Source organism: Medicago sativa, chromosome 1 (assembly GCF_051527215.1).
Source record: "Medicago sativa cultivar Bolivia chromosome 1, Bolivia_mono, whole genome shotgun sequence".
Classification (NCBI taxonomy): Eukaryota; Viridiplantae; Streptophyta; class Magnoliopsida; order Fabales; family Fabaceae; genus Medicago; species Medicago sativa.
In genome coordinates, this window is record NC_140749.1 from 82,542,330 (window position 1) to 82,556,289 (window position 13,960).

Here is a 13,960-nt window from a genome sequence, read left to right on the forward strand (position 1 = left end):
TTTTAAGATCTGAAATCCCCCAAATTGTTAACGTTAATAACTTAGAACCTCATTGGTAAAAAAAACTTCAAAACCAACTTGTTACAATTAAGGACCTAAGTGGTACGAAATTTACTCGAGAGATTATTATAACATGCTAAACATCTATGTAAAAAGTCATTAAAAAATATGAAATTTACACGAATTGATTTATTTATTTTTTTTAAGTAAAAACATCATTTATGTTAACTTGTAAAAATGGATTGTTCACAATGTATCCCATCGCCATAAAACAAATAACTTTTGAGGTTAACATGTAAAAATGGATTGTTCACAATGTATCCCATCGCCATAAAACAAAAAACTTTTGAGTTAGTATGAATTTCATTCAAAATTAATATTAAAAAGGAAATATAACCTTAAAAGACAATCACATTTCTGCTCTAGAATGTCTAGGTCCGTCAAAATTCGAAACCTTATGCAACAGTTTTTGACTCTACCACAACATAACATAAAACAACAATCTGGCTTCTGTAGAGGAACGCCCGCTGTCCTAAAGGACATATACATGCTTGTGTGCCAAAAAAAGGGGTTTTGATTAGATGATTGACAACCCCATATCATATGCAATCAAACAAACGATTTTGCTTAACAAACTCCTTTAACATCGAAAACACGAGCTGTATGATCTAAAGAAGCCGAGACAAGGTACTCGTGATTAGCAGACAAAGAAAGAGATTGAATGCTTTCAGAGTGCCCTCTAAATGTTCTGACACATTCACCAGATCGACTGTCCCATAATCTCACAGCTCCATCATTAGATCCAGTAGCCACATACGATGTGCCAAGCCAGGTTGAACATGTCACTCCATACTGCTCAGAGAATGGAAAATTTTCGTTCATCAGAAGTAAGATTCACAATTCCAAATTAAAATACAATAGGATATGCATGAACATCAGGAGTTCTAACAACACTCACTCAAAAACTCACTTTTTAACACTCACTCTTTTACTAACTGAAATACATGAGTCTCACCATATTGAAAATGGGCTCCACATAAAGTTGTGGGATCCACCCGATTTCACCCATAAGAAAATGGGTGTTGATTGTTGAAAAACATGTTAGAATGAGTGTTGTTAGAACTACTCGACGAGAGGAGGAATGCTAGTAAACAAAAGTTCATTCAGTTTCTAATGCATAAGCATGTCACTTGCACAAAGCAAGATTCCAACAAACCTCATGCTCACAAATGCTTCGGGCTAAGGAGTGCTCTACATCCCAGATGGTCATTTTATCCATGCCTCCAATTGCAGCCCAGGAACCACTGTCATACAGTTTTAAGGAACAAAGTTATTGAGGGCTCATATTTAATTAGGAGTACAAGGTCCAAATCATCATTAGATTAAGACAAAAATGCAGTTATTGAAATGTTGAAATAACGTAAACGAATGAAATTCAAAGTCTGCTAAAAAGATGCCCATAATTTTCACTTATGCCAACTATTCATATTTAAGGTTTAGGTCACTTTGCAGTCTATCATTCCTTGAGAATGAGATGGAATTACTATTGATATTTGTGTTATACCGTGAACAAAGTCACTGACGGTTATTTACGAGTCATAACACTTGGTTCTGTTTCATATTTATTAACAACAAACCCTACTTCTTTCAAACATCAACGGACACTGATTTTTTGTTGCTTGTCACTGACAAGACTATTTTTACTTATGACTGTAACTCTATAATGCGGGACAAATTTACATTTTTGAATAAATAAAACTTGTACCATACACATGCATGATCCGACAAGCATACATGGACATGAAAATGCGCACGAATGCACATAGACACAGGTTATGAATAGTTTGCTAGTCTTAAAACATACCTTGGTGCGAATCCAACACACTCAATGGAACTTGAATGAGAAGGCAGGGTACTAACAACCTGTCAACAAGATACAACATTTCTTAGAAACCAAGCAGAAAGCTAAATTTATATGCTCAAACCCTTTTACATAAATAAAGTTGCAGCATGCAAAGACAAAAGGAACAAACTAGCACAAGGATAAGTGATGAAAGTTTGGAGCCTTGGTTAGTCAGCTCTTGCAGTCTTGCTCCAGTACTACACAGACCACATTACAAAAGAACATCATTTTTAATAATTAGATTTTCCGATGAGATAAAACCCAAAAACAGTTGGGTTGATTACCTACTCAAGGAGCTCATAGTGTTGTTAGATCACAGAGCCACCAAGCCAAACTTTTGACTAATCAATTTTTTTTGTTGATATTTTTTTATTAATCAGTTTGATAAATCAACTAATAAACCATCTCCATATATAATGTAATCGAGTTTGACACACAATATCCCAATTTTAATCATATTGGGGATAATTGGGGATAAGCTAGCAGCTGATTTCAAGTTGTAGAATTGAGAATCATTTAGACTACCCTGACTCGTGAAAATATGTTAGAAACTAATGTGGGGAAGGGATGTCTTTCCCTTATAAACATAGGTTCGTTCAGGAAATATCTCATCTAATGTGAGACTCAACATTCTGGTGTACCAAATCTTAGAAACATAACTAAAGACATATGAAAGGATTCTCAAAATAGTGAGAAATCATACCCCAAAGACTAATGCACAAAAAATAATAGTTGATTATAGAAAATAGCACATTAAATATCAAATGCAATGAAAATACATACTCTTCCTGTAGTGATATTCACAATATGAACAGATCCATCCACAGAACCAGTAAGAGCAATAGTTGAAGTTGAATTTATTGCTAAACATGTTAATCCCTCGGTATGGTATGGATGACCTATAAAAGTAAAGGTTAACGAAAAATGCAAATGATAGTGTTGAAAATATTGCATTCTTTGTATTTAATGTATCGGCATATCATATCATGTAAATAACAGGGTTAGCATCTCCTACAGTTATTTTTGAAATTATTGCCTTGAGGCAATATAAAATTGACTCTGGTGTGTAGTTCCAAAACATGGTGTCACCATATGTCTCCTTTGTCTCTCTCTCTCACTCTCTCTCAATATGAAATGAGCCTATGGAGAGCCAACCCTAAGTCGTGCTTAACAAATTGAGGGGAAGAAGCATATTGAGATAGACTGGCACATTGCTAGGGAGAAGATCAAATTGGGCCACATCACAACTTTGTCAAATTTAATGATCAATTGTGTTCACTAAATCCTTGAGAGGTACACAAATCAGTTATATATGTAACTAGCATGATCCATATGATTTATATGCTCCAACTTGAGAGGGAGTGTTGAAAATATTTTTTGTTCTTTGTATTTATCGTAAAGGCATATCGTATCATAAAAATAAGGATAATATCTCGTATATTTTTGTAATTATTGCTTTGAGCCTATATAAAATCGACCAAGCTGCAATTTGACATGAATTTTTTATGAAGCTATAGTGAGTGTGCCAGGATATTTCTCAATTTCACTTCGTTAATGTTGACCTTGCTTGATATTGATAAGGAAAGTGGAAGCTTTAGAGATGATCCCAAAAATTGTTACATAACTTTGCAAAAAAAAAAAAAAAAATTGATAAGCAAGAAGGTTGTGGTCCGTTTCTTAAGACATATCTATTCCTTTTTTGTGTGATACAAGTTACGACATAATCATGCCTAGATTTGACAACATTCCCAGGACAGGTCTGAACGTAAGAGCCCCCTCCCCGCCCAAATAGTCTAAAGAGCTCTGAGATTTTTGTTGTAAGACCATGAGAGTGCCAGGTTTCTGTTTTGGATGATAGATCCAGGCATCTACAGAAATGAATACATGGATAATAGATCCAGGAATCTACAGGAGTAAATACAGGTAGCAGCAACAAGAGGGTTCCATGGGCGGAGGGCTCCATAAATCATTGAATACCAATTCAAAAGGTTTAACATAAACCTTAGTAGAAAGGGTAGTTGGCAGACAATGTGCCTTGTCTAGGCAATAAGCAGTACAAAATCAACCACTTTTTTTTTAAGGTATTGGATAGATTACACTGCTGTAATACATGTTCACTACCACATAATGGGGTGGCCTAATCTGCAGTGCCATCATAATGGGTGTTTAAGGAAAAGGTGAATATGAATAGTGCACTTAACAAGTATAAGGCTCAACTTGATGCAAAACGGTTTCCAACAACAATCAGGTTCCGATTATTCATAGACTTTTCCTCTATTGTAAAGTCAGTCACCATTAGCATACTCCTCACTTTGACGCTCACTCATCATTGGCAATATCCAGCAAACGGAATGTAAATATTGGCTTCTAGATGAAGAAGTATACATACAACAACTACCCGGTTACGAGTAATAAAGCATTGTATGCCCTCAAACACACAACAATGGGGTTTGGATTGAGAGTCTTGCATATGCTCTCTTGGGTCTAGGCTTCAGATCTAACAAAAGTGATCCCTCTCTTTTCACACCCAGTGTCGTCACAGCACATCTTTCATTAATTCAGAAAATCATAACCAAGCTTAATCCACATCTTTCTCACAAACTGCTAGGTGAGCTGGACAATATCCTAGGAATTGAAGTAAAACACTTAATGATGGTTCACTCCTTTTATCTCAAGCTAAATACATTTGGGATCGGCTAGAAAAGGAAGGTAACTGTAAACTTTCCAAGTATGGGTAGACTATGTAGCTAATTGTACTTTATGTGGATCTATTGTTGGGGCATGTAGTTCAATGCCATCACAAAGATACATATCAGATTTGCTCTACAAGGCTTGTCAAATTTACTCCCAACCTCCAGAGGAGTATCAGAAGGTTTTCAAAAGAATTATACGGTTTATTAAGGAATTCATGCATTCTCTTTTCAGCCAGCATCATCATTTCAGTCCCCCTTTAAATTCTTAGTATGATGAGAATTGGGCATCTAACCGGATGATAGAAGATCCACATTTTGTTTGTGTTTTCTTGGGACATAATATAATATTCTGATGGTCAAAGAAAGCCACTAGTGGCCAACTAAAGCCTTATCTAATCAGAGATTTATCCCTTTGAGGGTGTCTGATACCAACTTTCCTTTGCTCACTCACCCTGCCAGGGGGCATGTTAAAGAGTAGTTCTAATACTGTGTGGCCGACATTTTTGTAATAAGGCAGTATGCCTAGCTCACTATAAGATCACTGTATTGTATTATTACCTACTGTACAACTAACTCCTTTCTTTATCGGTTATAACATATCAGTTGAATTGTATTTCTTTTTCTTAGTCTCTGCTGTCAGAGATACATCTTTGTTATTCACTCTACAGAAATACTCAAGAGTTTATCCTAATTTCTTGCACTTTTTTGTCACTTCTTCGCTTCTCAAATTCTAGTTGAGGCAAGGAGAGACACTTTTATTTTCATATAAGAAATCAGATATATATATATATATATATATATATATATATATATATATATATATATATATATATATATATATATATATAACGAGAAAGATTAGAAGTTCTCTTGTAGACAGGAGAGGTGTTGCCGGTGTTCGAAGCATCTTAAACTTAATATTGTAATTTTGGGTATTAATAATTAAACTAGTCATATTATTCATATACAACAACACTATAAAATGAAGTTTACATTACCTCGCACAACATGAATGCTTTCTCCACTTTTTGGGTTCCATATTCTCAAGGTTGCATCGTCAGAACCAGTACATATTGTTCTCCCTAAGGTATCAAGTGAAAAGAAATGAAAAATGTAAAAATGCATAATATTAATCATAACAGTTGAATGCCAAGATGAAGATAGATTACTACCATCGGGAGTAAAATCACCACAGGTCACACTACCAGCGTGACCATTAAACGACATAAGGAAGTCAAGATTGCTATTCCACATCCACACTGAGGAGGATTCATCAAAACCAGCAATGAGGACATTTCCTCTTGGATGCCACCTGAGCCACTGTAAGATTTAACGGCAACTAATTAGAAACTATCAAAAGCACAAAAGGCAAGAAAAATTATTTACCAGTCTTACCTCAACTCCCCCTTCAGGACCATCTAACGTGCCTTTCAGATTTCCAGACGCATCCCAGATTTTAACAGTTCCATCAAAACTTCCTGATGCCAGAAACGTTCCATCGTGGCTAAATCCTAAACTCGATACAGAATCTGTATGACCTGCACAAGATTGATAACAAACTCATTTTGCGATTGCAAGAAACACAAACTTTGATTTTACCAATTATCATGCCAATGCCACACTTATATTATACTAGATAGTAAGAATCCACACATCAATAGCTATGTATTATGCAGATACCCAATCGTATGGGTTGAAACATCGAAGGAGTTCAATGTAGGAGGTCCAGAGTTCAATCTCTGCTACTAAAATTTTTCCAGCCCCCTACCCTAACAAACTAACCACTAATATTTGCCTTTCATAAGAAAACAATATATACCATTAAGCTGGGAAGCCCATTCTCCATTAAGGATCCTCCAGAGAAATCCTACGTCATCACCAGCTCCTGTTGCCACAAGTGCCTCATCTGTTGGGCTGCAGGCAACTGTATATAACTCCCCTACACAAGAATCCAAGAAAGCATTAAAAAATATCACAAATTTCTTCTAACACCTTGCACATATATGATTTGTGTGACTTCAAATCTCTCTATAGACTGACCCAACACAATAACTGTTATCACATGGGGAGATTTGAACATGAAACCTAGAGAGAAGCACACTACAAGTCCTAGGTTCCCAACCCAATCAAACCAGGACGGAAAAAGGAAAAACATAAACAAATAGAGTAGAAGGCTGACCATCATGACCAGTGAATGTATGCACAGAATCATCGTCATAACCACCACCATTACCACCACCACCACCATCACCACCACCATCACCATCACCATCACCATCACCATCACCATCACCATCACCATCTGCGATATTTAAAATAATATAGTATCAAATATGTTATTAATATAATACTAAATCAAAAATCATCAATGTTACTATGTAGGCCACCTGGATCGGGAGAGCCGCCAGGAGGATCAGGGCCACCATCTGGATTGTCGTCAGGTGCATCAGGAAGAAGTTCATCGTCAGAGGGAACTTCATGGATGATATCAGAGTCATCAATGAAAACATCATTGTTGTCTTCGTCTTCATCGTTGTTGAATTCATCATCATCATCACTATGATGATTTGGATCACTCATTGTATTGCTTAAAGTATCAAGGTAAAATATTCAAGTCTCTAAACCTATAAAATAAGACAAACAAAGACAGACAAAATTATTGAATAACTAAGTTATAAATTAAAATCTTAATTATCTTGCCCCTTATAGAAGGAAATAAACAGTAAACTGGTTCAGCTTTGTAGAAGTTGGAAAGGAGAAGAATATGAAGCAGTGGGAAAAGCAAGCAACAAGAGTGTCTGTGAATTAAGTGGAATTTGGAAACCTACACAAGTGAAAGCAGCACTAACTACATAGCGAGAAAATTGATTAAAAGGAATAAGCGAAGAAGTTGCAGACTGAGTTTGAAGAGAACGCACCTGAGAATGGAGACGACGGCGGCGGCTGCTGTATGGTAGTGTTCAATCCACTGAATGAATGGATTTTCAGGTTGGCGTCTAAAATAACACGGAGGTTAATATTTGCCATTGGATCCCGTTTAAAATAAACAAACGGTCCAGATTTATTATTACTAACCAAATCAAGCTGAATTTAATTTTCCAACCCACACACGTCTTAAATACTTTTTTGTTCCGATTGTTATAAAATTCTGATTCTTAAAAAAAGTTACAAAACCCCCTATTTTTTTAGATGTCGGGACTTCAAAATTCAGAGAAATTATGGGTAAAGGTGACGTCTTATTAAACCAACCAAATATAGAGATCATGATTCTCATATTATGGTTGTTTTAAAGTTTCATCATGAACAATCTGAGCTAATTAACGAACGATGATATTCAACACTGACCATCATTGTTCTATGCCTATAGTTGAGAATATCATTCTGTTGGTCCAGTTGTTCCTTCAAATCACATAGTGTAACATCAAATCATTGATCTAAACAACTTGAATTTCCCCTGTTGTAGTAAATTAAAACTAAGTTAGAGTTCATTTCGATTGTGTAAGGTGTTTTGGCCGTGGATGAATAAAAATGAATCAAACACACCAAATTATAAAAGTTTTTTTTGCATTTCCTTCAACAACAAAAAAAGTTTTTTTGCATTGTAAGCCACATAAATTGTTGATTCATTATAGACCATATATAAGTAATTTTTGTGCAAGTTAGTATAAACTTATTTTATGGTAAATATATTTAAGAAGATGCATAAGCTATGGTCAAAGTTCTGAACCGTGGAACTTTTTTTTTAAGGAACAAAAACATGCATGGTTGAAGGAATATAATTCAATATACTTTACATTTCCGTGGCTATAGTTTCCATTCGGTTGGTAAAGGATCTGAAAGTTTTGATAAACAGAAGTGATAGCTTCAACTCAATGCTACCAAGCCAAGTATATGACATGAAACATACAAAGCTTTATCAATGAGTATATCATTTTGATTCTAGTTATTTCAAATTCTACTTATTTTGTCGTTGCTTTAACAATCCTGTGACACCCTTCTTTAGATATTTGCAATGTTCGCTAAATAAATAATTTTGGCATGTTACACTAATATAGGAACACTGCGATAAATTGGTAAAAGTTGTCTCCATCTTGTGCTTGTGGATTTGTAAAAAGTGATAACATCTTTTGTCTGGGTTCAACAACATCTTTTGTCTTTAACTAAATTAATGAGCTTTGTTTTGGTACTAGTTTTGGTACTTAGTTAAGTTGGTAAAAGTTATATTCATTTAACTAATTAGTGATGTTTCTGGATTGATGTCTTCAGATTAAATCGTGATACATACCAAACGATCACATGGTCAGACCTTGATCACAAGTTGATATAATATAACACGCACATACACACATAAGAATGAGATGAAGTATAGATTGTAGATTGAACAAGCATGAAAGAAGGGTATACAAAAAGAGTCATCTAAGTGTAAACATCACTTCATCAAACAACAGCAGATGATACAACAAATTTCAACTTGACAAAGCGACCCCCTATGCACAAATGTAAATGAATATAATAATACAGTGGACTTACAAGAGCTGTAATTAGGATATGGTACTTATAGGAACCAAAGAAAGAAGAAAAAAAGTGAGAAAATTTTTAGTTAAAAAAAATAAATCACAAATAATTCCGTTCATTTTTCTTTTCATTACTACTGTGACAATGTCATCTTGGACCAGATAATTCAACTGCATGTAGATTTTCAGTAGAGTCAACAATCCAATCAGAATTGGGATGAGGTGCCAATTCCACTTCCTGGCGTAGAACTTCCCCTTTTTGCCACTCATCCCATCTTTCTGCCAAGCCGTCGCCTTCAAGCATTCTCACTACATCTGACATCTTCGGCCGGTCCATAGGTGAACCTTGCGTGCATAGCAGCGCAACCTGGATTAACTGTTCTACCTCAGCTTCTATGTAGTTGGTTTTAAGATCGGGGTCAACCAACATTTCAAGCTTTTTCTCTTTCAGAAGTCCTTTTACCTATGAACAAGTTCAGTTGAGTGCACAATTGTTCAAGAGTTGGATGAAAATAAAATAAACAAACAGAGGGATGTGTATTTGCACTAAACATACCCAATCAAGCAGCATAACATCATCATCATTCGCAAGTCGAGCAAGGTCAAAAGCTCTTTGTCCCGTGATAAGCTCAAGAAGCATGATACCATAACCAAAAACATCGGTTTTCTCTGAAGATTTGCCAGTAGATAGGTACTCGGGAGCTATATGCCCGATTGTACCCCGAACAGCAGTTGTAACATGGGTGTCCTTGTAATCCATAAGTTTTGCCAATCCAAAATCCCCCACAACAGCCTCAAACTCTTCATCCAACAATATGTTAGCAGCTTTCACGTCACGATGAATGATCTTTGGGTCACAATGATCATGCAAATATGAAAGACCCCTTGCTGATCCCAAAGCTATTCTTTTCCTTGTTGGCCAATCTAGTGGTTCTTGATGTGGAGGACGCTCTAGGAGAAGACAAACACAATCACAATAATAATTAATACGAACTGAAAGATTGTGTTGAGCACATATATAAACAAACTGTATAAATAGAGATCTACCTCTTAAACATGAGGCAACACTTCCATTAGCCATGTAGGGATAAACAAGTAACCTTTCTGTTGGTGTCATACAAAACCCACGTAAACGGAGGAGATTTCTATGCACAGCCATACTGATCATCTCTACTTCAGTCTGAAACTGAAGCTCCCCACCAGGTGTCCGCTCCTCTTTTAATCTTTTGACAGCAACCAGTGAACCGTCTGCCAAACGTCCTTTGTACACCTTGCCAAACCCTCCTCTTCCAAGAATGTTCTTATTGCTGAAAGTATCTGTTGCAACTTGCAACTCTCGTAGTGAGAACCTCTTAAGCTGTCCGAGATGAACTTCAGGATCCTCTTCAGCTGCAAATGTATGCAGGAAATTTAAATTATATACTATATCCATGTAATGAGTTCAACCAATTTAGTAGCCATTCAAGTACGATCTCTCACCAGGTACATCAAAGAAAAATTCTTGTGGTTTCCTTCGACGCCACCATGCAAATGCAATTGCAGGCGCGGCAAATAATAGAGCAGCACCAGCAGCGACTCCTCCAGCTATTGCTCCAGTTGCACCGCCACTTCCTGCAATTAGGTATACACATCCAATATGAAAAATAGATTAGTTGGGCTAAGAAAACATGTTTATAATTAAAAGAGTAATTGCAGTATAAAGAAGATTACCTGGGGCAGAGATTGGAGGTGGAGGGACAAATGGGGGAGGTGGAGAAAAAGGAGGAGAGCCTGGACAAGGGTGCCCGGTAACAGGTCCACATAGATTCAAGTTGTTTGCAAAACTGCAAGCAGAAAGGAAGTCGATTCAGAAAAGTTTTACAAGCAAAACCAATGAATCTAAGAACACAGACACAGTTTAGTAGGAACCTGATAGGAGTGAATAACGAAAAGGAGCCATTATCGGGAACCACACCTGAGAGCTGGTTATTAGACAAATCCCTGCATTTGGTGAATAAAATCAGATAAATGTAGGTAATGCATATACAAATAACAAAAAAATAAATAAATCAGATAAATGTAGGTAATGCATATACAAATAACAAAAAAATAAATAAAGTACGTATATTTTGAGATAAAGAATAACTCACAGAACTTGTAGAGCTGAAATATTAGTCAGTGACATGGGAATAGGACCCATCAAGCTGTTGTTATTAAGCCGGCTATCCTTAGACAACAATTCCAGGAAAACAGTATTAATATCTATTTTGAGAGCATATTACTTTTCTCAAACACGCCAACAAAAATCATATATCACATAAAATAAGCATCTTTGGAGATTTTATTTATCAAAAAACAAATTCAAAGCATGTCCACAGCATAGAAAAAAAGTATAGAACAAACAATCAACAATAGGTACACTTACAGGAAACGCAATTTTGACAACTTGCCCAGTGAATCCGGGATAGGGCCATTGAACCGATTTAAGTACAGATCCAAGCTCACCAAGTTAGTAAGATTACCCAGGTCACTTGGAATAGGACCAGTGATGTTATTGCTATAAAGTTCCCTGTCATACATATAAAAAAAGTTATGTATAATAATTTACTTACAATCAAGATTTTAAAAAATCGAATCTAATAAAACTTTTAAAATCTTTCATGAAAAAACAATCAGAGAAGTTGTTAGGCAATTCCAGATTTTGTTTCAAGAACATGACCTGTCTTCTGTACAAGAGTAATCCAGTTACAAATGGATATAGTTTTTCGAAATAAAACAGCGATCAGATGAAACTAAAAATATCTTGATCCCCACAACATTGAAATAATGTTTGATTCCATTGAAACAATGAGACTAGTAATTTAAAAGCAGGACGGAGTTGTGGGCAGATAAACTTAATCAACTAGTAGTTCAAAATAAATGCGCTAAACTCCATTATCTCACAACTCTTATACAACTACTGTAAAAAAAGATTTAAGTATCAAATTGAAAAAAGCAAAGAAACAAGAACACTGAAGCAATGTCATCATTTCATTGACCAGCCCCTTAGAAAATTAAATGATGAAAGGAAAAGAGCATTGGAACATCAAAGTATCAAGGCACAACAACATACAGATACTGCAAATTCTTGAGTTGCCCGAGCTGTGGAACTAGTGTGCCTGATAAAGCAGCATTTCCCAGATCACTGACATCAAACCAAAGGAAAGAACAAGAGGAACATTAGAAAATTCATCTTCTTTGAAAAGCTATTGAAACAGCATTAGCATATATGTGATGATACATCAAGGACCAAGTAGCTTACACTCTTATGACACTATTATCATTGTTGCAGGTTACATGAAACCATGTACAAGGATTAACAAGTGTAGGATCCCAACTCTGCAAAACATTGTTAGGATCTTGTAAATTTGTCCTTAAGTTATGTAAAGCATCACCTGTTTCAAAACACAAGAACAAGTAATCAAGTAAAAACCAGCTCAGCTTATGTGTATCAGATCCAAACCAAATATCATCTTTAATTGCGATCTTTAATGGTAATAAAGCAGCAAGAAATAGCATAAAGTGTCTGAAAATCATTGTCTCAGCTAAATAAACATCAAACAAGTATGAAAAATCAACAAAAAGGTGTGACAAACTCCATGATTGACATTATTAATTACTACACAAACGAATAATTATTCCATTGCTTAATATGCATAAAACATGATAAGATAGCAAGCAAGATAGCATTTTCCTCAAAAGGCACTACATGAGTCAAAAGAACTGTAGAATCTTTTGAGGACTTATTATCCAAAAATCAATTAAATAACAATGATGGTTCAATCTGATAAATTCTACAACATTATACAACTACAAATCCACAAGCAAGAAGGAAATAAAAGACCAAATATCCTCAAAACACAACCCATTTGACAGAACAGAACAATGAATCAAGTATAAAAAACAAGCTCATTAACCAAACACATTAAAATAAAAAACCAACAACAACCAAAAAAACAAAAGAACAAAACATGTTTTCAAACATTTCCCTTCTTAACAAAACAATAATGAAACAAAATTACACAAACCTTCCATGTTAGCAGAAACCAGCCATAATGGATGAAGCAACAAGAGAAAGAAGGCACAAATGAAAGCTAAAGCACAGAACTTTGTCTCCTCCATTTGATTAAGTAGTAAATAACCTCAGATCCAAATAATAATAATAATAATAATAATAAAACATCACAAACCCCTTCAACCACCTTCACCACCAGCAGCACAATAAATGAAAATGAGCATAAACCCTAACCCCCAAATCTCAGTTGAAATCTTGAAGCATTAGAATCTATCTATCTACCACACTATACCCAGAACCCGATCTCGTCAAAATACACCTTTTTTGGACTGACCCAGAAACATAAACTCATAAAAAAATAAACTTTTTGTTATTAAAACAAAAAAGTAGTATATTACAGCATTATTTTTTCAACTTTCAATTATTATTATTATTAATTATTTTCTCACTCAAATTATAGTAATATACAAAATAAAAAAAGAAATAAATTAAAAAAATGATATTTTTCTCCGTTTCACTTTCTATCTAGCTAGCTTATAGCTTCTGAAGAAACACTCTTTCTTTATCAGAGTGTAAATTGTTATCTTTTTGATGGAGGCGTGCACAGAAGAGAGAGTGTAAGTAGAGAGAGAGAGAGAGAGAGTGAGGTGCCCGAACGGTGGTGACCGCTGCCCGAACTAGCTCACGAAAACGCAGTCAAAAATGTATTGGCGCTATAACGTGGAAAGTGACGTGACTGAAAGATGGAGAGGGGGGGCAAAACCCCGTTTTTTTTGGTCAAACTTTGGTGGGTCCAACGTTACTTTCTTTTTGGGGG

General features: G+C 35.5%; 2 protein-coding genes across 4 annotated transcripts; both read right to left on the reverse strand.

Annotated features, from left to right (window-relative positions):
- Window positions 1-393: 393 nt before the first annotated feature.
- Window positions 394-7,566, reverse strand: LOC146958169 (transducin family protein / WD-40 repeat family protein). Of its 3 annotated transcripts, XM_085739748.1 has the most exons (12): window positions 7,515-7,566; window positions 7,297-7,420; window positions 6,984-7,220; window positions 6,776-6,898; window positions 6,416-6,535; window positions 5,992-6,134; window positions 5,769-5,916; window positions 5,595-5,678; window positions 2,687-2,802; window positions 1,865-1,923; window positions 1,217-1,304; window positions 394-852 (listed from the first exon to the last, which is right to left on the reverse strand). In XM_085739748.1, the coding sequence occupies exons 3-12, from the start codon at window positions 7,174-7,176 to the stop codon at window positions 628-630; spliced, it is 1,299 nt and encodes a 432-aa protein (XP_085595874.1). In that variant the 5' UTR covers window positions 7,177-7,220; window positions 7,297-7,420; window positions 7,515-7,566; the 3' UTR covers window positions 394-627. The 3 variants fall into 3 exon arrangements, with proteins under 3 accessions (XP_085595874.1, XP_085595875.1, XP_085595873.1); XM_085739749.1 differs by lacking the exon at window positions 7,297-7,420 and having other exon boundaries at window positions 6,776-6,886; XM_085739747.1 differs by lacking the exon at window positions 7,297-7,420.
- A 1,384-nt stretch (window positions 7,567-8,950) lies between these two features.
- LOC146958170 (somatic embryogenesis receptor kinase 2) lies at window positions 8,951-13,736 on the reverse strand. The gene is made up of 11 exons (XM_085739750.1): window positions 13,157-13,736; window positions 12,391-12,523; window positions 12,202-12,273; window positions 11,515-11,658; window positions 11,240-11,311; window positions 11,019-11,090; window positions 10,821-10,933; window positions 10,590-10,721; window positions 10,158-10,499; window positions 9,667-10,061; window positions 8,951-9,573 (listed from the first exon to the last, which is right to left on the reverse strand). Exons 1-11 carry the CDS (start codon window positions 13,248-13,250, stop codon window positions 9,259-9,261), a joined length of 1,884 nt encoding a protein of 627 aa, XP_085595876.1. The 5' UTR covers window positions 13,251-13,736; the 3' UTR covers window positions 8,951-9,258.
- Between the last annotated feature and the right edge of the window lie 224 nt (window positions 13,737-13,960).

What these genes read in the sequence shown, in the direction of transcription:
- LOC146958169 (XM_085739747.1), bottom strand. Translation starts at nt 7,176, where the DNA reads ATGAGTGATCCAAATCATCATAGTGATGATGATGATGAATTCAACAAC. An exon ending in GTCCTGAAGGGGGAGTTGAG is followed by an intron (nt 5,917 to 5,991) that starts GTAAGACTGGTA and finishes TAAATCTTACAG; the next exon opens with TGGCTCAGGTGGCATCCAAG. An exon ending in TGTGTTGGATTCGCACCAAG is followed by an intron (nt 1,305 to 1,864) that starts GTATGTTTTAAG and finishes ACTGTATGACAG; the next exon opens with TGGTTCCTGGGCTGCAATTG.
- LOC146958170 (XM_085739750.1), bottom strand. Translation starts at nt 13,250, where the DNA reads ATGGAGGAGACAAAGTTCTGTGCTTTAGCTTTCATTTGTGCCTTCTTT. An exon ending in GATAATAGTGTCATAAGAGT is followed by an intron (nt 12,274 to 12,390) that starts GTAAGCTACTTG and finishes GTTTGATGTCAG; the next exon opens with TGATCTGGGAAATGCTGCTT. An exon ending in ACCTCCAATCTCTGCCCCAG is followed by an intron (nt 10,722 to 10,820) that starts GTAATCTTCTTT and finishes ACCTAATTGCAG; the next exon opens with GAAGTGGCGGTGCAACTGGA.